Below are 27469 nucleotides of genomic sequence, written 5' to 3'. Positions count from 1 at the left end.
TTGCAATCTCATTCAGGGTAAATAAAAAGAAATCCACACCTACTTACATCATCATGAAACTGCAGAAAACCAGAAACAGAGAAAAATCTTAAAAGCAGACAGGGGAAAAAAAACGCCTTCAAAAGTACAATATTTAGACTGATTTCTCAATAGTAACAGAAGCCAGAAAACAGAGGAATGTTATTTTCAATAGGTAAAACACAAAAATAAAACAAACAAAAACTGCCAACCTAGATTTCTATACCATGTGAAAATTTCTTTCACAAATGAAGATGAAATAAAAACATTTTCCGACAAACAAAAACAGAATTAGACATCAGGAGACCCATTATCGAAGGCAGAGGGAAGGTCAGACACACAAGAATAAAAAAGGAACAAATAAAATGGAGATATGCTCTCTGGAAGAAAGTGATTACCTGCTTAACCTTCCTTTAGTATTCAAAAGGGCAATTTCTTTTCCCTAGCCTTAATACCCTAGTTGTCTCTAGACTCTGTATGCTGTACTTAAGTGCATATCTGCAGCTAGTTTATTTCAGATTCATGTCTTCATTTGAAGAACTTATGTCCAAATTGTCAGAGACTACTAAACTAGATTTACTAAGACTGCTTATTACCCTGACTCTTGCTTATCTAACTACCTCTTATTAATACCAAGCAAGCAGATTAGCAAGTAACAAAAACCATTTACACTTAATATGTATTCATCACTTATGCTGGCAAGAATACTTAAAACAGATTATTATTACCTATTATTTTTGTAACCCCTCTTTTCTTTTGTAGCTTTTTCCCCACAGAATTCACATTTTGAATGTGAGCTGCAAATTACACTGCTGAAATCCTGATTCCAACTTTTATTAGCTGCATGTCATTGGTAACATATTTAATCTATATATGCTTCAGTTTCCACATTAGGAGGACAGCAATGATTATTTCAAGAATTAAAATTAAAGGAAAGATACATGAAAAAGCACTCAGCACAATACCTTGTATAATGCGTATTCAATATATGTTAAAACAATTTTCAGGAAAAAAAGGTACACAGAAATTACATTTTAAAAGCAATGAATTTTAGAAAGTATTTTTTATAATTATTTGTAATAATTTTATAATAAATAATTACTTTAAAATACAGAAAACACATACTTGACTAAATCTATTCTGTTATTGATGGCAGCCCAATGGAGGAGTGTAACATTTTCTTTGTCTGGTTGCCGTACATCATAACCTGCTTCCACCAATTCTCGGCAGCGTTCATATATTCCATATCTGAGAAAGAAAGAAAATATGAGATTGTTACTACCATCTGACAAAAAATTTAAAGCTGAAAGTAACATTTCCAGAAAAAAATAATGCTCCATTTTGATACCTGGAAATTATTTTTTTAAAGATTTTTATTTATTTGTCAGAGAGAGAGAGAGAGAGCACAAGCAGGGGCAGCTACAGGCAGAGGGAGGAGAAGGCTCCCCACTGAGCGGGGAGCCCGATGCGGGACTCGATCCCAGGACCCTGAGAGCATGACCTGAGCCAAAGGCAGGAGCTTGACTGAACCACCCAGGCATCCTGATACCTGGAAACTGAAATGGACTTCTTAAGGTAAAATGTTACTTTAAAAATATCAATATTCCAGGGTGCCTGGGTGGTTCTGTCAGTTAAGCGTCTGCCTTCGGCTCAGGTCACGGTCCCAGGGTCCTGGAATCGAGCCCCACATCAGGCTACCTGCTCAGTGGGGAGCCTGCTTCTCCCTCTCCCTCTGCTCTCCCACTCGTGCTACCTCTCTCACTCACTCTATCTCAAGTAAATAAATAAAATCTTAAAAAAAAAATCAATATTCCAACAGCTTTTACTAATCCAGTTAGTAAAATTTTTAGTTTTATTAAAGGTCTCATCTATAAGAATGCAATATATCTCATCAGTTGGAAGAGAAAAAGATACCAGAAATAAAATGTCTAGCGATTGCTTGTTTTTACTAATATCACCACTTATTCTTCAAAACACTTAAGGCTGCTTATAAAAATAACAAAATTATGTTAAAAAATATTAAATCACACACACACAAAGAAACAGTAACAAAGAGCTTATCAATCATTTTAAAAATGAAAAGAAGAAAGGAAGCTTTCCAAGCTTCAGGATTCTTTGTTTACAAATTTAGCTTTGATATTCCTGAGGGCAAATGAAAAAGGATGTGTGGGCACGGGAAGCACGGTGGGTAGGGGAAGAGTCCTGTGAGTTCAAGCCAATGAGGCAGAAGAGAAAGCATACTGGGCGAGTTCTAGGAAAGGTGATTTTATTTGATAAAGAAGAAAGGCACTTGTGGAGAGCCTGATCCTTTCCTCCCTTTCAGCTTTTGATCACTGTGTGGCAACATAAAGTTTTTAAGCTTTTTACTATGGAAAATTTCAAGCATAAGCAAAAATGGAGAGAGCAGTACAATAAACCGCCAAGAATCCGTCACGGAGCCTCAAGAACCATCGACTTTATTCTAAACAAAATATATGATCCTTGGAAATATGAGACACAAAAACAAATTTAAATGAGCTTTGACTATATTTGTAATTTCTCAGAGTAGTCTCCAAAATGGGGAAGGCACACCAAAGGGTGGGGCTGGGGGACATAATGGGACAGTAGAAGCAAATATTAGAACATCTACCTATATTCATGGTGTAGTTAATAAATTAAGCTTCACTTACACTTAACACATCCTTCACACTGCTGCCCTCACTGGCTCTGTACTGTGTGTGTACACATGCACACACACATTCACAAGGTAATCAACCCACGGGAAGAGCAAGAGTTCCACAATTCACAGGAGATGACAGTGGTACCTTATTTGTTCTTTTTCAGAAAACTGCCTACATGTGAACTAGACATATTACCTTAAAGAGCAGAATCTACCTCATACTTTAAATGAGATAAGTGACAAGTGACCACAAAAATCATTTTTTAAAACTTAATGTATGTATATATGTAATCTCTACACCCAACATGGGGCTTGAACTCACAACCTCGAGATTAAGAGTTGCACAATCCTCTAAGCCAGCCAAAAATCTTTTCAACCATACAAAGAAAACTGCAGTTTCCCTTTAACGAAAGAGAAAAGTATATCAAATTTACTGCCTTCTGGGGGCAGGGGGCAAGGGCTGGGAGTGGTAGTGATGGCAAATGAATACACAGTATACTATCAACCATATATTCTTAAAATGGGTAAAGACAGTCTGTTACCCTTCAAGGCAAAGGGGTATTTTAGACACAATGAGAAAGTAACTACTTTTACCTCAGAAAAAAACTTGCTATAAAGAGAGTATTTTTTAAAAACTGTATGCTGGGCAATGTTTACATCATTATGTAATATAGTCTCTGGAAGATCTAAATATATCACCTATAAAAACCTCATGTGAATGCACTAAAATATTTTGAAACAATCTTGTTAACACCTGCAAACCCATTTGTTATAATTATAAAAACACCAAAACCTGAATAGTTTGCAAGAACTGGCATTAAAAAATGGATATTTACAAGGTAAAGTTCAGTAAAATATTTGCCTAGTGAGTAATGCTGAAAAAGTAATTACTATGACTTAGTAAACGCAGCATACGCTGTAATTCTCCCATCAGGTAATTATGTATTTTTGTGAGGTTATCTTTTTTCCAGCAAAAGAAAATCATTAAAACAAAGTAACCAAGTAAAAAAAATTTAGGATCAGACTCTATATAATTATAATATGAAATGTTAAACCATCTAAAATAATAATGAAAAGCATATTTAATTACACTACTCCCACTATAAATAAGATTTATGAAAGATATTAAAGACCTAAAGAAATATATATACCAATTTCCCCCAAATTGATCTGCAAATTGAATGAAATTCTAATTAAAATCACAAATGAGTATCTCACGAACTTCTCAAGTAGAACCTAAAATTCATTTGTGAGAGTAAAAGCCAAAAATAGCTAAGACAACTGTGAAGACTAAGAAACGATTAAAACAATGTGGTACTATACAAGATGAAACAAATGAAAAGAGTATTTAGAAATGGACCAGAGTGACATCAGCATCAGAGTAGAATAAGACATCCATCGTTTTGTCTCCCTTCCAACAACAGTAATTTGGCATCTAATCATGGACAAAAGTGCCTCTGTGGGAGCTGCAGGATCCAGTACCACACTCAAAGGGAGCTGAGAAGTCTCAGCCACCCACGTGTTGGGTAATAGGCATACCGACTTCAGTCCAGCCATGGATCCTGCAGTGGCCCATGAACTGGCTCCAGTCCTTCTGGACAGTGGTCTGGGAACCCTGTACAACACTGTCTTAGACAACCACCCACAGATGAGAGAACCATAATGGAAGTCCAGGTTTCCAGAGGAGATGTTCCACCACATTACTGCAGAAAAGAAATATAAGTTTTGACAAACTGAATAGGAGTACCGAATGGTGAGCTACATGACTGGGGGGCGGGGGGTGAGAAGGGGCTAGGAGAGCAGCAAGACAGGATTCTGGAGAACACTAAGGGGACACAAATCCCACTAACTTCTTTGTGAACTCCATCAAAATACATAAAGAGCCTTCACAAATCAATCACAAAAAGACAAAAGAACGCAAATGTTTGCTCAGGAAGAAACCCAAATGGCCAATAAACATAGGAAATATATTCAACACCATTTGTAATCAGAGAAAGGCCAATCAAAACAGAAAACCATTTCACAACCACTAAACTGACAACAATTATTAGTGTGACAAAACTAGAAGTTAGCAAGAAGTAGTCAAAGCAGAACTCATTTCCTGCAGGTGCAAGTACAAATTGGTACAGCCATTTTGGAAATCAATTTGGCAATAGCTGGTAAAGTTGAAAGAACAGACTGAAGAAGCCAGAAATTCCACTTGGGAAGAACTCTTGTTTATGTACATAGGAAAACAGGAAAAAGGACATTCATTGATGCAAAGTTTGTAATAATAAAAAAGTACTGTAGAAACAATTTTAAGTGTCCCTCAGTAAGGAATGATAGAATAATACAAAGCAGTTAAACAATAAACTAGGTCCTTATCTGTCAACACTGATAAATCACAAAAGCTATACAGTTTTTTTATTTAAAAAAAAAACAACAAGCTGTAAAGTGATATGCAGAGTAGAATACAATTTATATAAATTTTAGGCACATATTACAATGACATATTTTGTTTGTAGATGTTTGTAGAAATAAATGTATAGGAATGTTCATGAGAATGATTCACAGCAGTTTCAAGAGAGGTTTCCTTAGGGAGAATGAAGAAAGCACACTGAGCAACCTGTAGCAATTACAGCAAAACGTTAGTAGCATCTGCTTAATCTGACATTATATTCTTCTCTATACTTTACTGTAGAATTGAAATGTTTCATAATTTAAAAAAGTGTTTTTAAAGGTAGAAATTACAGACAGCATGCTTTTCAAGAAATAAAAGAGTATGTGAAGTATAAAGAAAGGTGGTTATTTTTTTCTTCAGATACTGGCGTCTATTTGCTGATGGAAATGATGCATTTGGGTGAGACAGATTAATCCCAAATGAGTGAAAGGAGATATCAAAAGGAGCAGTCTCAAAAGGAAAGATGAATGTAATGCAGTGTAATTTGTTTGCTAAATACAGGTGGCACAATGTGCTCTGATTTTCGACTACACATAACATTCAAGAAAGTAAGAGTGCCACCAGTGAAGTAAGGACCTCCAAAAGTTTGTCCTTCCACAAAAGTAATGAAAAAACTGTCAGAAAGTGTCAAAATCAACTTTTTCAAAACTCTGGGAAATAACAAAAGGCGTCCAGCAAACCAAGGAGCATTCAGTCAAAAAAAACAGCTGAATTTCAGTAAGAGCAGAGAACTTTGTGGTACTTTAACATATCATAGTACCAGCCTCTCTGCTTGAAAAAATGTTTGTATTCCTGGTACTAGCGTCACTAGCTAGACCCCAAGACCTGACCTCTTATTGCCCACCTGCTTGAACTCATTGACCTTTGTCCCACATTTTTCCTTAAGCTCTTCTTTCCAGCTATCTCAACTCAGGCAAATGGAAACCGAAACCACCCCTCAAGTGACAGCGACTGCCCTAACAAGACCTCCAGCTGGCCCACACCACCCAGACCAGTTCGATTCTAACCCCCGAACTGCATGAATGGACTATGGAGTAACCTCTAGAAAGACTGACAACTACCTGTATTCATTATAATACTAAAATCTCTGCCCAAAGAGGAGCACAAGCCTCATTTACATAACATACAATGTATGCACAGGCATGTTTCCTTTTCCTTAAGGCACGTGTGCAACTTTATACCCACCTCTACATGCAGTGACAAGAATCCCTTTTAAAATATTCATTCATCATAATCCTACATAAAAGGAACTCATCCACACTTGCTCAGGGAATCACAGCTTTGCAAGTTACTCCCCGTGATCTCCTCACTTGCTGCAAATAACATTTACTTGTGCAACAACTCCACCTGGTCTATCTGTGACTCACCAAGAAGTGAACTCACATTGGTTTGGTTACACTAGTAACTAGTAACCAGAGTTCTCTCAAAGCCTCATTCCAAAAGAGAAGTCATTATCTGACCTGTCTGGTGGTTCCCAGACAGGGAAGAGTCCACTCGAAAGGCTCATCTATTGAACCTCACTTAAACTCATTAAAAGCTTCACCTTGGGGGTTGTTTGTCAAATGTTTTAACATCACAGCTGCTTAAGAGGATGGGTGACAGTTGGGTCCAATAACAGACAAATCAAAAAGCTTAAAAGCAAAAGCTGAGGAATAAGATATCCATACGGGCTTTGAAAAGCTCAGACATATCCCTGGGAATCCAGAAGGCTATACACAAGCTTAAGGTTGTGTGCACATGTTCAACAAAGACCAAGGAAGGCCCGAAGCTCTCAGGTCTAATTCACACACACACACACACACACACACACACACACACAGTTCCTCAACAAAGATCAGGCTTACTGGTACGTACGTGTGTACACACACACACACACACACACACACACACACACACACACACACACACACACACACACACACACACACACACACAGTTCCTCAACAAAGATCAGGCTTACTGGTTCTAGGGATTTAAGAAGTTTCTCTCCAGTCATTTATTGACCACTACCTAACTGAGCAGAGGTTTCAGTGGCCACACCATGACAAAAATACAGACTTTAAAGAATTAGTTTAGATATGGTATAAATAACAACAAACCCCAGAAGAATCTGATATAAAAACTATCACCTCAGGGGTGCCTGGGTGGCTCAGTCGGTTAAGCGTCTGCCTTTAGCTCAAGTTATGATCTCACGGTCCTGGGATCAAGCCCTGCATTGGGCTCCCTGCTCAGTGGAGAGTCTGCTTCCCCCTCTCTTTCTCCCTCAGTGCTCTCTCCCTCTCTTGCTCTCTCTCAAATAAATAAAATCTTTTTAAAAAAAACTATCACCTCATAGAATTTGAATAGTCCGGTTTTCAATAAAAAAAATTACAAGACATGCAAAGGAACAAGAAAGTATAACCCATTGGGGGGTAGCAATTAATAGAAAACTGTCCCTGAGGAATCCCAGACATTGGACTGACTAGAGGAAGACTTTAATCAGCTATGTTAAATCTGTACAAAGAGCGGGACGTCTGGGTGGCTCAGTTGGTTAAGCGGCTGCTTTCGAGTCCCACATCGGGCTCCTTGCTCTGCAGGGAACCTGCTTCTCCCTCTCTCTCCCTCTGCCTGTGCTCTCTCTGTCAGATAAATAAAATATTAAAAAAATATCTGTACAAAGAGCTAAAGTATGAGAACAATGTCTCACCAAATAGAGAATTATCAATAAAGAGAAATAAATGCATGTGCTCATATTTCACCTAAAATACAGATGTCAAAGAAGAAAACAACTACAACAAAAAACTTACTGTGTAGCCTTGACTATGTCCCATGTGCTGTAATCATCAATATGAGTTTTCCGTCCAAGAGGTTCACCATATCCATGGTTATAATGGCTTTGGGGTTTGATTTCCTGTTAAAGAGTAAATCACACAAAGGCAAAAGTTCAGAAGAGAGGTACAGAAAACGTTTCAATATTTTACTACCATTTTTGCACTGTTTGAACAATGTTCACTATTGAAATTAAGTTTTACCTTATTCTGAAGTCTGTACTCTTCAGAGAAAAAGCATGTTCAATAGATCTACCCCCTGTGCACACTCAAAACAGAAAAGCTGTGAGACTAGAAATGAGTGACAAATCTGAAACAAATTTATCTTTAGCTCCATAGAATTCTTACTTCATCAAATCAACTCTCATTCTCTCAGACCAATTTTTTTTATTCCAGCATAACCCCTACCTTTAACACTCTATTTTTTATTTTTAAAATTTATTTGAGTACAACTGACATGCAATATTACATTAGTTTCAGGTATACAACACAGTGATTCAACAACACTCTTTTTTTTTTTTTTTAAAGATTTTATTTATTTATTTGACAGAGAGACAGTGAGAGAGGGAACACAAGCAGGGGGACTGGGAGAGGGAGAAGCAGGCTTCCTGCCAAGCAGGGAGCCCAATGAGGGGCTCAATCCCAGGACCCCGAGATCATGACCTGAGCCGAAGGCAGTTGCTTAACCAACTGAGCCACCCAGGCACCCCAACAACATTCTAAACTCTACTTTAACACCTAACACTCTACTTTAAAACCTTCATCACATGCCAAATAAACTCTAAGGTGGTAAAGAAACAAACCAATGGAGATTATTCTTCTATTATTTTCAGATACTATCTTTTCTTATACTCCTTTATGCTGAGGGCTTGTTAAACATCTACCGTTAGGTGAGTAAGGGAACAACGGGGCAGCTCTGATAAAATGTAAATCCACTTAAATAGTTCTAAAAAGGTCAACAGTTAATTTTAAACTTTTACAGAATATTACATCCATTCAAAGCTCGTACGCTGTAGTTTTCTATTTAAAATACAAAATTTGTTACACGTAGTCGGCTCCCTCAATAAAACACAGCACTAAGATACAATTATTTTTCCTTTGTATGACAACACAAAACCAAGCATGTTTGGCCTGCTACACATAAAGCACTATATGGTGTACTGCAACCTCAGGCCAGGACACGGTAAGGCCAGTACAAAGTTTAAGAGGTTGCCAAAAAATTCAGTCATCAAGATAGAAACTGCCCAAGTGTCCATCAATAGATGAATGGATAAAGAAGATGTGGTATATCAGCCATAAAAAAAAGAATGAAATCTTGCCATTTGCAGGAACATGGATGGATAGAGGGTATAATGCTAAGTGAAATAAGTCAGTCCGAGAAAGACAAATATCGTATGATTTCACTCATATGTACAATTTAAGAAACAAAACAAAGAAAAAGAGACAAACTGAAAAAGAGACTCTTAACTATAGAGAAAAACCGATGGTTACCAGAGGGGAAAAGGGGATGGGTGAAATAGATAAAGGGGATTAAAGAATACACTTATCATGATGAACACTGAATAATACAGAGAATTGCTGAATCACTATATTGTACACCTGAAAGTAATGTAACACTGTACGTTAACTATACTGGAATTTTTAAAAATATATTTTAATGGATTCTGTTTTAAAAATCAAAGCCAAGGGATGCCTAGGTGGCTCAGGTGGTCAAGCTATTGCCTTCAGCTCAGGTTGTGATCCTGGGGTCCTGGGATGGTGCCCCACCTCTTGGCTCCCTGCTCAGCGGGGAGTCTGCTTCTCCCTCTGCCTCTGTCCCTCCCCTCTGCTCATGCACTAGCTCTCTCTCTATCAAATAAATAAAATCTTTAAAAAAATAAAAAAGCCAGCACACACACAAAGAAAAATCCCAAACATCAACCTTTTAAATATAGACAGCGTCAGTATTGTTGATTTTTCCTTTTGTACCAGGCTCCACTGTGGCTCGGAGCAGCACTGCGAACATACACCAATACAGTCACTTGCCTTTTACAATCCAGAGAGGAAGGACAAAGTAGGTAAGAAACTTAAGTCACATACTAGAAGCAAGAACCTTCCAATAATAAGTTAAAACCTAAACAAAGACAACATAAGATCTAAAAAGTAGTAACTTTAAAACCTATTTCAGTTTGAAAACCTGTTAGGGCAAACTGCTATTCTTATTTACTAAGGACAAACATTTTGCTTTTATAGACAAAAAACCAAATATTTATAAAATACAAAATAAATCTTTTTAAGGCTTACTATCCTAATGCTTCCATGTGACTTTAATTCCATTTTTATCCCCAGAAACCTCACTCATTGTACAAAATGATTAAATTGTACTCTTAAGTTTCTCCACAGACCATTCTGCCTCAATGACATTGCCAAATGTTCTAGAAATGACCTTTTTCTTCCAGTTACATTTTTAAATTAAATCTCTATTTTATCCATCTATAAGGTTTTTGTTTTTACTTTTTGATAAAAGAAACGACTTTTTTTTTAAGATTTTATTTATTCATTTGACAGAGCTCACACACAAGCAAGGGGAGTGGCAGGCAGAGGGAGAGGGAGAAGCAGGCTCCCCACCAAGCAGGGAGCCCGATGTGGGACTCGATCCCAGGACCCCGGGACCATGACCTGAGCCGAAGGCAGCCGCTTAACTGGCTGAGCCACCCAGGTGCCCCAGAAACTTGATTTTTTTAAAAAAATAACTTTAATATATCCCTACAGTAATTCCAGAGAGGTAAAGTTATTCCCACTAAAAGGCAGAAGTAATGATGTTAAAGCAAATCTCCAGCCTATTTCATTTCAAAAAAAAAAAAAAATTGCAATACAGATTTTGAATTATCTTTTTCACTTTTAAACAGACTGGAAACTGATTCATCTGTAGAAATAGTACCCCATCACTGTGACAAATGACAACACTCTCTATTAAGATAATCACCACTATCAGTAGGCCTAGGAATAACAACTGTAATTTTTTAATTTCAAAAACATAAAGAAATACACTGTATTCATGTAAATAAGTATATCTTCAACAAATGTACAGATTAACTTTTCATTACAAATTTGCTATTACATATCAGATACATTTTCAACATATAAATATTTAATGATAATTTTAAATTGTATAATTTTTCCTTGATTTTTATGGGAACCGAGAAACAATTTAATTGATACTTGCCAAGAAAAGAATTTAAAAATACATATGTAGATCACTGTAACTTTTAAGAAAGCAGTAAATCCATCAGAAGCAGCTTGGTGTAATAGAAAAAGTCCTAGACCGGGAGGCTACTGAATTCAAGTCTGCCACTTTCTTATCTAGGTTATACCCAGGGAGGCAATTCACTACTACAGGATTCAGGTCCCTTATCTGTAAAAAGACAAAGATAAATAAGACAAGGACACGGTTCCTCTGAGGTCCCTCAAGGACCAACAACAGGGTGTCCAAGAGCTCTAAGGCTTAAGCCCTACTCTCAATTCATTTACTTCTTAAAGAAAGGCCTGTGTTATTTATCCTATCTTTAGATACTGAGGTTTTACACAAGATTAATTGAAAAAAAGATGAAGCCGCTTTTTTTAAAAAAAGTTCAAAAACTACTAGATTACAAGTCCTCCAAGATGCCTTCTAAGGCTAACACACAATGATTTTCTATATTGGAGTAAAGAAAGTACAGCCACAGGAAGATCCTTAAAGTACTTAGTTAACAGCCAAAGGTTCTATTTTGTTTCGATTTTTAAAGATTTTATTTATTTATTTGACAGAGAGAAAGAGCACAAGCAGGGCGAGAGCAGCAGAGGGAGAGAGGGAAGCCAGCTCCCTGCTGAGCAGGGAGCCTGATGAAGGGCTCGATCCCGGGACCCTGGGATCACGACCTGAGCTGAAGGCAGACACTTAACCGACTGAGCCACCCAGGCGCCCCAACAACCAGAGGTTTTTACAGTCCTGGTAGTTGTTGAAGAGAACTGAAGGAAGGAGAAAGCAACTCCAGAATCTAAAGCAAAAGTAGTAGACAAGAATGAGAAGAGCTGGAATAAGCTCAGCAGCTGCACACTGTTGCAAAGGGTAATCAACATGACAGTACTTAAACTTATACAACAGGTACAGGCAAATGTTGGCTGGTATATCAAGATGACAGATGCCATAATACATGTTTTTTCACATGTTCCAGTGGAATATAACCAATCAACTAGTTACCAAGTGTCCGTGTGCAATCTAGTTAACTTTGTTTTAGAATGCTAGACCTATTAAATCTTTAGTTTACATTTATTTTTATTTTTAAAAAAGAGGGACGCAGTATTGACCAAAGAATCCTCTATGGCCCAGTGCTTATTATGTTTATTAATTAGCAACTGAACACAGATGTTTTATAAGTGCTCTAGGAGAAAGGTTCTCTAAGAATTGATTCGATGGTGGAGTATTTCTGAAAGAATAAATGTGCAAGAAGAGTAAATTCAGGAATATTCAAGAAAAAAAGGGTAAGGGAGGAGATTTGCCCTACCACTGAGTACAATATATTAGGAAGGAAACACATGCAAAAATAGGAGCAATGCAGTAATGAACAGGGCAATGAAATAGAGCTTGAAGAATGAGAATTAGAATCAGGAGGAAAAGATGTATTATTCAATAAATGGACAAATGGCTAGCCATTTGGGATAAAAAAAAAAAATTTAGCAATCTCCAACATAAAGGCTGATATGCTTGCAGGAAAGATGTTAACAAATATAGCCAAAGACATAGTTTCCTTAATGGCAGATGATACTGAAATGTGTTTGAAAATAACAGGGCCACACAAAACAGAATTCAGGGCAGCATGAATGGAGGCTTCCCAGGTCAGCCACACTCCCAGAAGAACATACAGATGCCTATGTGAGAAAAGGATAGGGTTCTCCTCGTGAGAGAAGGATGCATCTTCCTTCCTCTTCTTGGAGGAATGTGTGCCCCTCCTGGACTCTCCTGACTGTTCTGGAAATTCTGGCCAAATACCAAGTCTAAGTAACTTGTTCAAAAGGCTCTAGGATTTTCTTCAATGTTTACTACAGGACAAGGCAAACTGCAGGTCAATTTCCCAGGCTTCCCAGAAATGTGACTATCCCCTGGCAGGACCAGGCTCCAGCCTACCTATTCCCACCTCACTCCTCATACATATGAGGTAACTTCCAGCCAAACCAAAGACTTAAATATAAGAATACTGGCGATAACAGTCCTAATGTAAGCAAAACCAAACAAAACAAAGCTCTGAGAAAAGCATGAATAACATCACATTTGACAAAATGGGAAAAGGGTATGAAGATAATTCAAAGGGGGCAAAATATAATTGCCAGGGAGAGAGAGCACACATGAACATGCAAAAGAGACGAAAAAGACACCACAATTCCAAATTAATTAAATAAATGCATTCCCAAACCCTCCCTCCAAAAAGAGGGAGAAATCAATTTAACAACATTCTAGGACACAAACATGTTACCCACAAGGCACATGTTACCGGCCTATCTCTGGTGCATAGCCCACATTACACAGAGAATTAGCAAGCCAGCAGGGATGAACTATATGCTTATGATTTGCACTGTGTAAATGTCTGCGGTCAGGTATCACTCTAATAAGGCAGACTCTGAATCAAGAAGTTAAATGTACTTAATTATATAATTTTGAGTCATTCAAATTTAATTCCATTAAATGTATGAGATAAAATTAGAGCACCATAAAGGGTTACTGACAAGAAGGAAAGGAAAAAAGGTCTATGCATACTTGACTTATTTTTAAGTCCCAGCTAAAACTGACAAGCCAAATGTGAGACCTTCTTAAAACCTGAGGTAGTGATGAACTAGATTCTATGTATACCATAAGGATTTTTTTAAAAAGGAATATCAATTATATATAACAAAAAGACAGCATAAGCATAAAACAAATACCAAGGGAACAATAAATAAGGAAAAGCAGTAGCCATCACGATTATAAAAGGATTTAAAAAGTGTATTTAGTTAATATTGCCAGCAGATGGCACTACACTCAAGCCAGAATGCTTTTTTTTTTTTTTCTGATGCTCTCTCTTTAAGGGAAGTTAGACAAAAATGATTTGATTATAAAATGGAAAGATTTAGAATCAATTTTTTCAGTAAGCAACCGGTCCCATATATTACATATTCAGCTGCAGTTCCAGATCTCTGCCTGACAGTACATGATTGCTGCTTCTAATAGAGTCCAACCTGACTCACAGGTCCTCATACTGGAGTAATACCACCACCGCCTCAATCCAAACTATCAAATTAATCTTGTTAGCTTCCAGCAAATTTTAGAGTAGGAAAGTGTTCATCATCACCTTCTAGCTTCTTTAAAAACCGGTTTCCACTTCATTTCCTTCTAGGATTAATCCACACATATACAGATATTTGTAACAATATACATAAATTTGGCATACATTTTTTTCTTTCCACCGGCATTTGATGAACAAATGCCTATATGTACATTTTTCTCTCTCTCCTATCTCCTTAAAAATAAACTTTATTTTTAGGATTTTTATTTAGGATAGTATAAGATTTACAAAAACAATTCAGAGTTCCCATATTCTGCACACCCAGTTTCCTCTAGCATTAAAATCCATCATTAGTACCGCATATTTGTTGCAATTAATGAACTAATACTAATACATTATTATTAACTGAAGTTTATACTTTATTCACATTTCCTTAGTTTTTACATAATATCCTTTTTCTGTTCCAGGACCCCATCTATGACATCACACTACACTTAAGTTGTCATGGCTTCCTAAGCTTCTCTTGGCTATAACAATTTCTCAGACAGCCCCTTGTTTTTAATGACCTTGACAGTTTTTTGAAGAGAGGTAGTCAGGTATTTTGCAGAATGACCCTCAATTGGGATTTGTCTGATTTTTTTTCATTATTAGTCTAGAGTTATGTGTTTTTAGGAGAAAGTGTTGTTTTCTAATTTAACCTAATTTTTAAAATTTCTTTGAACACTGCTATAACAATCTTTATTCATCCAAATATCTTCATGTAGTCTGTAATCATAGTACTCATTTTATATTCTTCCATTTTACATTTCTTCATACCATTATAGGTAGTTTTTATAAGTAATGCTTTGAACCACTGCAAAATATTTAATTAAACATTTCCCAATCACTGAAAATTTAGGTTATTCTTACATTTCCTAACTAAACTCAGATGTTATTTCTTAGGCATTCCATTCTTTGTCTTCTAACAACCTCTTCACCAATGAACATAAACTATGACAAGTCAAGAAGCCTATCTTAAATCATTTGTGCACTCCCAGTGCTTAGCACAAACAGAGCCTGGCATAGTATTTAGTGCCCTTAAAGGAAATTACAGAACAAATGGATGGATTTTCCCCACTACTAAAAAATACTACCTTTAACTCATTTTTCCTCTTTTTAACTGGAGTAAACTTCCTAAAGAGGAATTCTTAAAGAGGATGAGTATTTTATGGTTCTTGATACAATATGTAAATTGTTTTGCAAAAGGATTATACTATAATCCCACCAGCATCGTATAATTAACCATTTCTCCATAAATTTGCTAGAACTACTCTTATTTTCATTGAATTCTTCCCCTAATTTAAGTAAAGTAAACAATACTTGATGTATTATTTAATACTGTGTGCCTGGATGGCTCAGTCGGTTAAGCATCTGCCTTAGGCTCGGGTCATGATTGGGTCCTGGGATGGAGCCCCATGTCAGGCTTCTTGCTCAGCAGGGAGTCTGCTTGTCCCTCTGCCTCTGCCCCTCCCACTCTCTCCAGGCACCACCCCCCACCCCCCCAACCCTGCTCATACACCTAATCGCTTTCACTCTCTCAAATAAATAAAATCTTTAAAAAAAAAATACTTGATATTTTAACCCTCAATATATTTTCCTATTCTATGTCATCTTTTGAGAACTGCCTATTCTTATCCTTTGGCCATTTTATTCTATTTGAGGCCTGAAATTTGTTTAATAGATTTGAATCAGATTTTCACATATTGAGAAAGTTAGATATTAACCTTTTTCATACTGATCTAAACACTTCTGTTGTATTTTTTAGTTGTTATTTATCCTTTCAATATATTTCAAGAATTATACTTTTTATACTCACAATCTTTTTCTTGGGCCTTTTGGCCTTGGGCCTTTTACATTTAAATGCTACTGTAATCATTTAATGCTACCCATTAAATATTTCCAGTTCTCTTCCCAAGCACATAGCAGGATTATACACCATGCCCTTTGAAAGTTAAGTGAGTCCAAGTGATTTTTTTTTTAACTAATGTAATATGAATAAAACAGACATGTTGCTTTCAGAGAATAGGTTTTAAGAGCCAGTATGCAATTCCTCATTCTCTTTCCCTCTACCATGGAAAATGGCAATATTCCAGAAAGTAATCAGTCTAAGTCCCAAAGCAGCCACTATCCAACCCACAATGCATGTGTACTGCACACTGACATGTAAGCCACTAAGACTTTAGTGTGGCTACTGCAGAAAAACCTAGCTTAATCTGACTAATACAACTCCGAGAATTATTTTGGTAAAGAGTATGCAATGGAGAGCTACATAAAGCATTTTCATTGTATTTTGGAGCTTGATATCCAGGATAACCTCCACATCTCAAGACCTTTAATGTAATAACTAGTATACAGGAGTACTGCTAATGTTCAAATTTATCTTGTATCTGGACACATGGTTAAAAATATTATTTTGTTTTTTGATGATTTCTTTGAGTAGCCTAAGAATACAAGTATTCCAAACATTTACTCCTCCAAGTAAATGTGGTATTTCACTTCCATGCCATATGACATTGGCAAAAACATCAAATGCAATATTGGGGAAAAAATGATGACAGTACATCCTTATTTCCTTACCTTTTCTTTCCATTTTAAAAATGCAATGCCTTTATTGTTTCTCAATTATATATAAAGTTGTTAAATAGTATTCAAATATATTCCAGAGAATGAGTAACATTGTACTTGGATATAAATACCCAGCCAACCACCACACCCTTTCACTATAAAATATGTCCAATTTCATATTTCACTTGAGATTAACAATCAGTTTTACCCTCCAACTATAGGATTCTGACTAGCCTTCTTTTACTATTATCTCCTACTTGGCCTGAAAATCTTATGGAAGTCTCTCTCCACCTCTCTGCTTCCTGACCTTCACACACAGCCAACTCTTCTTAACCAGCAGCCCAAGTTCAAGTGCTGGCCACTTTACCAACTTGGCCCCAAAAAGCTAGGGCAGACACAAAATGTCTCATCTGTGGCAAATCTGAGGAAGTACCTTTGAAGCACTCTAAGTTTTGTTTTTTAAATGTATGAGTCAAGTGCACGTGTACTGTAAGTTTTAAATTTAATTACCAAATTGCAAATATGATGTCAAAGAAACACTGAAAATCCTAAAAGAAGAAAGGCAAAAATTCCATCTTCAATTGAGAATAAAGGCATTTATTAGGCATCCAGTTCAGTAGGCAATAGATAATCAGGGAGTTCTGAGCAAGGAAATTACAGATATCTAATGATGTTTTTCCTCCTCACCATCTCCACAATATATTCTTCCACCTTCCTGTATAATTTATTAAAAGGCATTTCTAACTAGCAAAATGTTTACATTAAATCGCATTCAAGCCCCCAAAATTTCAGGTGCAATTAATTAGCTACCGAGTCTTACTACTTCTTTTCTCAAAACAAATCCAACACTTCATTTTTGTCTTGCCTCTACAATATCTTCTCAAATGGTCTATCCACCTTGCTCTTCCAATCACTCCCCTGCTTAAAATCCTTATAATCCTGTAAATAGGGTTAAGCGGTAACATTTCAGTAAGCATGCAAAATTGCATGAACTGGCCCCAACTTACTTTTTCCAGCTTTAGTATCCACCTTCTAAGCATCTTAAATGTTTATGTATAACAGCCATCCCAAGAAGTCTTGTATATTAAAAACCTCAGGGTCCTTTCACTCAAGTTAGCTATTCCACTCAGAAGGCACACCCCATCTCAGATCTGGCAAACTTTTACAAATCCTTCAATTCACAATTCAAATATCACCACAGCCTTCCTCGTTTCCCTCAGGAAGAGTAGGCAATCCAGTTTTCTGTGTTCCCAATGCTCTGCAAACAAATAATTACAGTACTGCGTGATGATGTATTAGTTTCCCACTACAACTATAAGTTACCACAAACTTAGTGGCTTAAAACAACACAAATATATTATCTTATAGTTCTGGAGGTCAGAAGTCCAAAATCAAACATCAGTATCAGAAGGTGTCAGCAGGGCCACACTCCCTCAGGAGGTACTAGGGGAGAAGCCATTCTTTGCCTCTTCCAGCTCTGGTAGCTTCCAGCATTCCTTGGCTTGTGGCAACATCACTCCAATATTCCAGGCCCACATCTCCAAATCTCTCCAGTCGGCTTCATATAACCTTCTGTGCATGTGTGTTCAAATCTCCCTCTGCCTCCCTCTTATAAGGACACATATGATTGTAATTAGAGTCCACCTGGCTATCCAAGATAACCTCCCCATCTCAACACCCTTAATTTAATTGTCCCTGCAAAGACTTTTTTCCATTAATAATGTAACAAAGGTTCCAGGGATTAAGATTTGATCTTTGGGGGGCCATCATTCTGCCTACCACAGGACAGGAATAAAGATAGAAAAATGAGAAGTAAAGAGGCAAGTTCATACTATATAAGCTGGTGCTGTCTGTAGTTTCCTCTTGGCTATCAAATACCCTCAATCATTGGTAATAATGTGGCTCTTTTCTGTGGAGCATTCTGAGAATTCTGAAATTCACCTCATGGAGATAAACAATAACTCTTTCCTTGACCAAACTTTGGTCAGAGTCCTCTGAAGTCTCTTCTCAACTAGGCCTCGACCTTGTCCTCCCATATCCTTACTGGGACTGCACAGTCCAGCTTTAGCAGCTCAGAGAGAAATTCCCATCCTTGATTTCTGATCATCCTGACCTGCTTTCAGCAAGAGTCCTATTAAGTCAGTTCAGCAAGAATCCCCCTGTCCTTGATGTCTCCTCTTAGTATTTCTATCCACTGACCCCCTCATTCTGCTTATTGGCTATAAGTCCCCAGTTGTACTTGCTATATTCAGCACTGAGCCCAGTTCTATTCTTAGGGGCTTCTTCTCCCCCTATTGCAATGGTTCCTGAATAAAATTAATTTTTACCACTTTAACTACTGTCCAGCTCTGGTTTTCTTTGACAGAATCTCTGTAACATCCTCAGCTGTAGAAGAGGCGTTCTCCAGCTCACTTCTAAAAACTCCTCCTCAGCTCTTATGCTACTGGTATAACCCTGGAGTTGCTTATACTAACCAGGTAACTATCTTTTGGTAAGTTTCTTTCATGATGGCTCTAGCCTAACTAGCCTCTAAAGTGTTCACCTGGTCCAAAGGAAACAACTCAACATCACTACATAAACAGAGGAAGCCCTCTCTTCTGGCTTTTCCACGATAGGACTATTTTATGTATCCCTTACCTTTATGCTTCCCAAGGAAAGCAGCAGCAGCCCCCAGTCTCTGGGCCTTCAATAACTGCAGGCGACCCAAATCACACTTTTCCATGAATTCTCTAATACTCCACTAAGCATCCCAGCAGGCATCCAGCCATAGACACATTCTCCCTCCTGAAAAGTCCCCCAGTCTTTCAAAGAAATTGTTTGCAACCCACATAGAGGACAATATAAACACTACAGCATTCCCTTTTGGATTAATAACCCTTCAAAGAGCCCTTCCTCTCAATTAAGTCTCCTTTATTTTGTATAAGCTGGAGGTAACAGAGTTTCAGAACAAATCATGGCCACTTCCCAGCAAGTTCAGCATCTCTGTTTACACCACAGGGATCCTTTGTCAGCTACTGTCCTCAGCTTTGAGCTCCTGGAAAAATGCTTAGATGACACAAAAAGGTCCCACTTAATCCTGTTATACACAAGTATGTCATAAATTACTTCTTTCTTACCTAGTATTTTTCACTTAACGTTATGTTTCTGAGATTCTTCTGTGCTGATACATGTAGTTCAATACAACTACTAGATGGTACTCTGTTATATGAATAAACCACATCCAGTTTCCTACTGAGACTTTTTGCTACTATAAACCATACTACAATGAACACTCATACAGATCTCACCTGTAAAAGTTTCTCTAGGGTAAGCACCTAGTAATAGAACTTTTGGATAAAAAGATTTTAGTATCTTCAACTTCCCTACCATTAAATTGCTTTCTAAGATGGTAGTACCAATTTAAACTCTCACTATTAATGTTTGAGTTTTCCTTTCACTATATTTAGATTTACCAGACTTAATTTTGAGGAAATATGATGGGTACCAAATTACACCTTGTTTTAATCTGCATTTCCCTGAAGCAAAGAAAATTTATCCAGGAGAAATCAACTCTATCAATGCTGATGAAAACTCAAGAAGGATAAGGACCACATGCTGACCACTGGATTTAGCAATCTAGATGCTGCTTTACTTTGACAAGGTGGGGCACATGCCAGGCTGGATTGATTAAAGAAAAGATGGGAAGGAAAGGAACTGGGAACAGCAAATATAAGTAACTCTTCTGAGGAGTTTTGCTATAAAGAAGAGCAAAGAAATAGGGCAGAAGACAGAAGGTAAGTGGGATCAAAGAAAATATGGTTTGATTTGGGGATTTTTTTTTTTTTTAGGATGGGAGCAATGATCGTTAGTAGATATAATCTGATAAAGCCAAAAACTGACAATGGAGGAGTGTGAGAACCGCTGGAGAGATGCCATAAGTCAGCCTGAGAGAACAGAAATTAGTGTAACCAAACATATACAGAACTTTTATGTTGAAAACCACAAAACACTGATGAAAGAAATCAAAGAAGATCTAAACAAACAGAGAGACATACCATATTCGTGGATTGGAAGACTTAATATGGTAAAGATGTCAATTCTCCCCATACTGATATATAAGCTTAACGCAATTCCTATCAAAATCCTAGCAAGATTTTTTGTAGATATAGACAAGATTATTTTAAAATTTATATGGGAAGGCAAATAAAGTAGCTAAAATAATTTTTTAAAAAATGAATAAAGAAAGCGGGGGTACTCAATTTCAAGACCTATTATATAGCTACAGTAATCAAGATGGTATAGTACTGGCTGAGGGACAGACACATAGATCAATGAAGCAGAACACAGAACCCAGAAATAATCACACACAAATATGCTCAACTGATCTCTGACAATGTAAAAGCAATTCAATGGTGGAAAGATAAGCTTTTCAACAAATGGTACTGAAGCCGCTAGACATTTACAGGCCACAAAAAGCCCAAAACACAAAAAACCTCAACCTAATTCTCACACTTTATGCAAAAAATAACTGATCCTGAACTTCAGTGTTACCTGTAAAACTATAACTGTAAAAAAGAAAAAGAAAATCTTTGAGATCTATGGCTAGGGAAGGAGAATCTTAAGACTTAAAAAAATACAGCCCATAAAAGTAAAAAGTTATAAACTGGACCTCATCAAACTTTAAACTTATGCCATGAGAAAGATCCTATTGAGGCTGAAAAGACAAGGTGATAGACTGGGAGAAAATATCTGCAAGCCAAGACAAAGAACTAGTGTCTAGGATATATTAAAAACTCAACAGTAAAATAAAGAATCAATTGAAAAAAAAAGGGGGCAAAAGGCATTGTTATGGGCTGAATTGTGTCCCCCAAAATCCATTTGTTGAAGCCAAGATGCCAGTACCTCAGAATGTTACTGTATTGGGAACTAAGCCCTTTAAAGGGGGAATTAAATTTAAATGAGGTCACCAGGGTGAGCCCCAATCCAATCTGACTGGTGTCCTTAAAGGAAAAGGATATCTGGACACAGACACCAGGGGCACCGTGAGCACAGAAAAAAAACCATGTGAGGACACAGCAAGAGGGCAGCCATTTATAAGCCAAAGAGTGGGACCTCAAAAGAAACCAAACCGGCTAATACCTTGATCTTGGACTTCCATCCTCCAGAACAATGAAAAAATAAATTTCCATTACTTAAGCCACCTTGTATGTGGTATTTCTATGCTCTAGCAAACTAATACAAAGAGACATTTCACCCAAGAGGATATAAAAATGGCAAATAAGCACATGAAAACATAGTATCATTAGCCATTAGGGAAATACAAATCAATACCACAATGGCTTATCATCATCTACTATTCAAATGGGCTAAAATCAAAAAGTATCAATACCAAATGCTGGTGAAAATGCAGAGATCAGATTACTCATACACTGCTGATTGAAATGTAAAATGTACAGCCACTCTGGAAAACAACTTGACAGTTTCTTGAGAACACTGACATACAACTACCATAAAACCCAGTAATTGCGCTCCTGGGCATTTATCCCAGAGAAATGAAATCTTTTTTCTTAAGATTTATTATTTTAGAGAGAGACAAAACATGTGCATGGGGAGGAGGGGCAGAAGGAGAGGGAGAGAATCTTAAGGAGACTCCATGCCCAGGGCAGAGCCCAACTCGGGGCTCAATCTCAAGACCCCGAGATCACGACCTGAGCTGAAATCCAGAGTCAGACACTTAACTGACTGGACCACCCAGGTGCCCCATGAAAACTTATTTTTACTTTACCTGTACACAAATGGTTAAAGAAACTTCATTTATAATAACCAAAACCGGAAACAATCCAGATATCCTTCAACAGGTAAATGGTTAAGCAAACGGTAGTATATCCATATACCACCCAGTAATAAAAAGGAACAAACTAATGACTGACTGCTACAACCAGATGAATCCCCAGAGAATTATGCTGATTGAAAAACGCCAAACCCATAAGGTTACATACCACGATGATTCCATTTAAATAACATTCTTAACATTAGAAAACTATAGAAATGGATAACAGATTAGCATGGTATACAAGGGCAATACGAAGGATCTCTGTGATATGAAATGATCCATATCTTTACTGATTCAATATCAATCTACTGGTTGTGTTATTATACTATAATTTTGCAAGGTGTTGCCACTGGAGGAACCTGGGTAAAGGGTACACAAGATCTCTTTGTACTTTTTCTTACAACTGCATGTGAATCTAAACTACCTCAAAATCAAAAGTTTAACTTAAAAATTATCAACTTAAAAATGTTAATTTGTACAATTTATCATAAATAAAATATGCCTTAACAAAAAGAGCTATGCAGTAGAAAATATTTTTAAAAGGCATACACATTTTTAAAAAGCCATCCAGATCAGTGTTGTCCAACAGAACTTTCTGCAATCAGATATATTCTACATTTCTATGCTGTCTCAAACAGTAGTCACTAGGCACACATAGCTAATAAACACTTGAAATTTGACTAGTGTGACTGAAAAGCTGAATTTTCTATTATATTCACTTTAATTAATTTACATCTAAATTGCCACATGTCACTGGTGGTGGCTACCACATTAAACAAGACAGGTCTAGACATTACAAATAATGGGAAAGAAAATTATATGCTACAATGGAACTACATCCAAAGTATATTCAGAAAAAATGCATTGGTTATATACTTTTACCTTCTACTATATAACCTTCTGTATTCCTTAAATATTTGACAATAATCATGTGTCACTTTTTTTAAAAGCCAAAAAACCCATACTCCAAACTAAATTTCTGATACCTTAAAAATTCATATATACTATTCAACAACATAGAGCAAATCAGATGTTAGGATAAGAGTTCAGAAAGTTTTTCTTTGGTCTGCTATGTTATGGTTCCAGATTCTAGTTTGTCGAAGTTTTTTTCCCCAAGGATAGTCTTTCTTGGATTTGGTTACATTCAATTATCCACAGAAAAAAAGAAGAAAAATAATGATAAAACAAGTTTAAATAATGGAAACTTATGAAATCAACTCAACTAACTTCTTAAACAGCTGAAAGATCTTGGATATTCACGAGCATTCAATCAGAAAGCAAAATTCCATTAGAAAGAATGTCTATAGTTTATTAATGATCATAGTTGCAGAATTACAAGTAGAGAGTAGTGAATACTTATAATTACAGCAAAGGATGATAATACAAGCAACAGTGGGACTCTTCAAAAAGGTTTAGGTTTAAACCCAAGGTGCCTAGACTCAAGCCAGCAACACTTGTCCTCTCATCAGCTATTCCACAGATTTAATACTAAGAATATTTATCTACAACCCCTCAAACCCCTCCCCCTTGATCACACCTAGGGTTATTTCATTTCCTTTCAAGGAATTTTATTAATGAAAACATACTTTACCTTATACGTTCAGAATAAGCAGGGGAAAGAAAAAACAGAATAAATGGAATAAACAAAAATTTTGAAGAAGAGTGTTTTTAAGAAAATCCAGTTTTAGGATTTCAAGTCAAATGATAACTCAAAGAAGTGGACTTAGAGCAACTGCCAAAATTGAGTCCTCCCCAACACCTTTAACAAAAGCTGAGAGTAATTCTGACAGAGCTTTTCAATTATATAGTCAAAAATAATTTGTGTTTTGACCTATTAAATTATATGGCAGAATATATATAAGGATTATGGGTTTGGAGTCAGAGAGAGAGTTTAGGTTAATATAAGCTGCCAACTACTAATGACATGAACCCAAATAAATTACTTCACCCCTCTGACTGCTTCCTAATCTGTAAACAGTTCAATAATACCTGCTTTGCAGAACTGTAAAAAGTAAATGAGCAGAATACTGAAATAACCAAAATGTCCTTCAGTAGGTGAATGAATAAACTATGGTGCACCCACACAATGGAACATTATTCAGCATTAAAAAGATGAGCTGTTGAGTCATGAAAAAACATGGAAGAAACTTAAATGCATATTGCTAAGAAGCCAATCTGAAAAGGCTACATACTATATGATTCCAATTACATGACATTATGGTAAAGGCAAAACTATGGAAACAGTAAAAAGATCAGTAGTTGCCAGAATTAACAGGGAGGGAGGGATGAATATAGACGGAGCACAGAGGATTTTTAGGGCAGTGAAACTATTCTGTACACTACTGTAACAATGGATATATGTCATTATACATTTGTCAAAACCCAAAGAACATATACCAAAAGTGAACCCTAAAGTAATGTATGAACTTTGGGTGATAATGATGTGTCAATGTAGGTACATAACAAATGTAACTCTGATGCAGGGGAGGGTGGTGCAGGTGTGGGGACAACAAGTATATGGGAAATCTTTATACTTTCTGCTCAGTTTTGCTGTGAACTCAAAACTGATCTAAAAAATAGAGCCTATTAAAAAAACTTCAAGAATTTTTTAAAAAGTAAATGAGGGCATTTGCAATCACAGCTAACCAGTGCCTGGCAAATAACAGTCAATCAACTCCATGACTGTATTATCACTTTCACATCGCGCTGCACTATAAAAAAGGAGCAACTGAGTTCAAGCGGTTTAAACCTGGATTCTAATTCAGTTCTGCCAGTTACCAACAAGTAACTTATTCCCTCTGTGCCTCCATTTCCTCATTTGTAAAATAGGTATAAAAAAGTGTGAGAATTAAATGAATGACTATATATGCAAAACTGTTCAGGATAGTGACTAGCTCATAGTTAAAATTTGATAAATGTTAGCAATTACATTATCAAACCAAAGAGATAACATGAAAAGCATACAGTACAATGTCTCATACATTAAATGTCAAATCAGCTTCCTTCCTCCTCCTGTTGTAAACCTTTTCCCACATATTAAGTATGTATCAATGGAGAACAAAATGTGAGAGAGTTTTGTAAGAATCATCTCTGGAACTTTTTCAAAATATACATACCACAAATCCACATACTAAATTAGAAACTTTAAGAGGTGTGCATGGAAATAGATGTATTCTAACAAAGTTCTCCATAAGATTCTAATACACACACACATACATTCTTAGTTCACAACCCATCTCCCACACAAATGCAGTTCTGATAAAGTTATTGAATATCAGTGACTAATGGGATTCAATGCACTGAAACATATATTTTAATATAAATTTCTTGGAGTTTCTATGTATTGTCCCAATAAGGGGCTGACAAATATAACCCACAGGTCAAATCTGGCTCACTACCTGGTTTTATATATAAAACCAGGAACACGGCACACCCAATCATTTCCATATCGTCTTTGGCTGCTCTCATACAACCACCACAGGGCTAAGTAATTGCTACAGAGACTATATGACCCACAAACTTGAAAATACTTACTATGTTGCCTTTACAGAGAGTTTCCCAACTCCTGGTCCAGATTATTCATACAGAACGCTATTCAGTAACTCTACTAGAACATTTGGCATTAAGAATGAGTTCAATGTAATTACAACATCTCTTAAAGCATGTAAAAAACTAGATGACTGGAAACAAAGCAAATAAACAGTGCTTTCAATTAAGAATATAGAGGACAGAAATAATTTTGCCTGCTAGCATTCCTTCTTTAAGGAAACTGTTCTCCCCCCAAGTCCAACCAAGAGATCTTAGCAAATTATAGGCCCTATTTCATGGTCACAAGAGTGGAAACAACCTAAATCAGGAAAACGCAGTGCCACTTCCCATCATGGAATAAGGGAAGACATGCAGTCCCTCTCTAATGGTTAGTTAAAATTTGAGATATATGGAAAAAAAAAAAAAGTCAGCATCCATGTCGCCACTATAGAGAAGAAAGAAGCTGCTCTACATTAGGAGAAAATAGAGCTGAAATGCAGAGATGAGACTAGATAGAAAACAGAGTCTTGGTGACATTCTCGGCTCAAGTTCCAGGTATCCTTGAGTCCAAATGCATCCCTGACATCCTAAATTAGGGTTATGTAAATCAGTAACTTCCCTTTTTTGCTCAAGTAAGTTTTAAAAGGGTTTGCAACTCAAGGATTCTAACACAACAAGCAAACTCTTCTCTTTAGCTCACGGAAGGGTTTATTTTTTTCATTTTTCATGAAAATAGGGATAGTTTTGCTCATCCCTCATTAAATCCTTCGTAAGTTAACAAATGTTAGTAATACAGAAACTTATTTTTAAAAAATTGAGAAGGGTAGGGGTGCCGGGGTGGCTCAGTCAGTTTATTATCTGCCTTCGGCTCAGGTCATGATCTCAGCGTCCTGGGATGGAGCCTCCCCACATTGGGTTCCCTGCTCAGCGGGGAGTCTGCTTTTCCCTCTCCCTCTGCGCCTCCCCACTTCATGCATGCACTCTCTCAATCAAATAAAATCTTTTTCTACGGCCATACCACCCTGAATGGGCCCGATCTCGTCAAATAAAATCTTTTAAAAAAATTTGACAAGGGTACAGTACAGTAACATCTTAATCAGTAGTTACTATTTTTCACTTGATTTTTCCTAGTATTAAAGAACTGAATTTTAAAAATATATGTTAACATATATGCAAAAATATATATATATGTTAACATATATGCAAAAAAAAAAAAAACACACTTCAGGTACATTTATCCCCCTCATCTCCATCTCCTCAATAATAATCATTGATAATCAGAAAGACAAGCTTAAGACATAATATTGTGATTTATCAAAGATTCTA

General features: G+C 36.7%; 1 protein-coding gene across 2 annotated transcripts in view; it reads right to left on the bottom strand.

Moving 5' to 3' along the window:
- The window catches only part of ZDHHC17 (zDHHC palmitoyltransferase 17), a 93214-nt gene that overhangs the window by 59639 nt on the left and 6106 nt on the right, over window positions 1-27469 (bottom strand). For both annotated transcript variants that reach the window (XM_028105480.2, XM_028105481.2), the window contains exons 2-3: window positions 7904-8007; window positions 1144-1266 (exon numbers count right to left, since the gene is read on the bottom strand). In XM_028105480.2, the coding sequence (XP_027961281.1) occupies window positions 1144-1266; window positions 7904-8007 (227 nt within the window). The remainder of the gene's footprint in view (window positions 1-1143; window positions 1267-7903; window positions 8008-27469) is intronic.

This window comes from Eumetopias jubatus, unplaced genomic scaffold, assembly GCF_037043125.1.
Source record: "Eumetopias jubatus isolate StellerSeaLion01/CBP00866 unplaced genomic scaffold, mEumJub1_p1.0 scaffold_8, whole genome shotgun sequence".
Lineage (NCBI taxonomy): Eukaryota > Metazoa > Chordata > Mammalia > Carnivora > Otariidae > Eumetopias > Eumetopias jubatus.
This window is presented reverse-complemented; position numbering and strand designations above follow the sequence as displayed.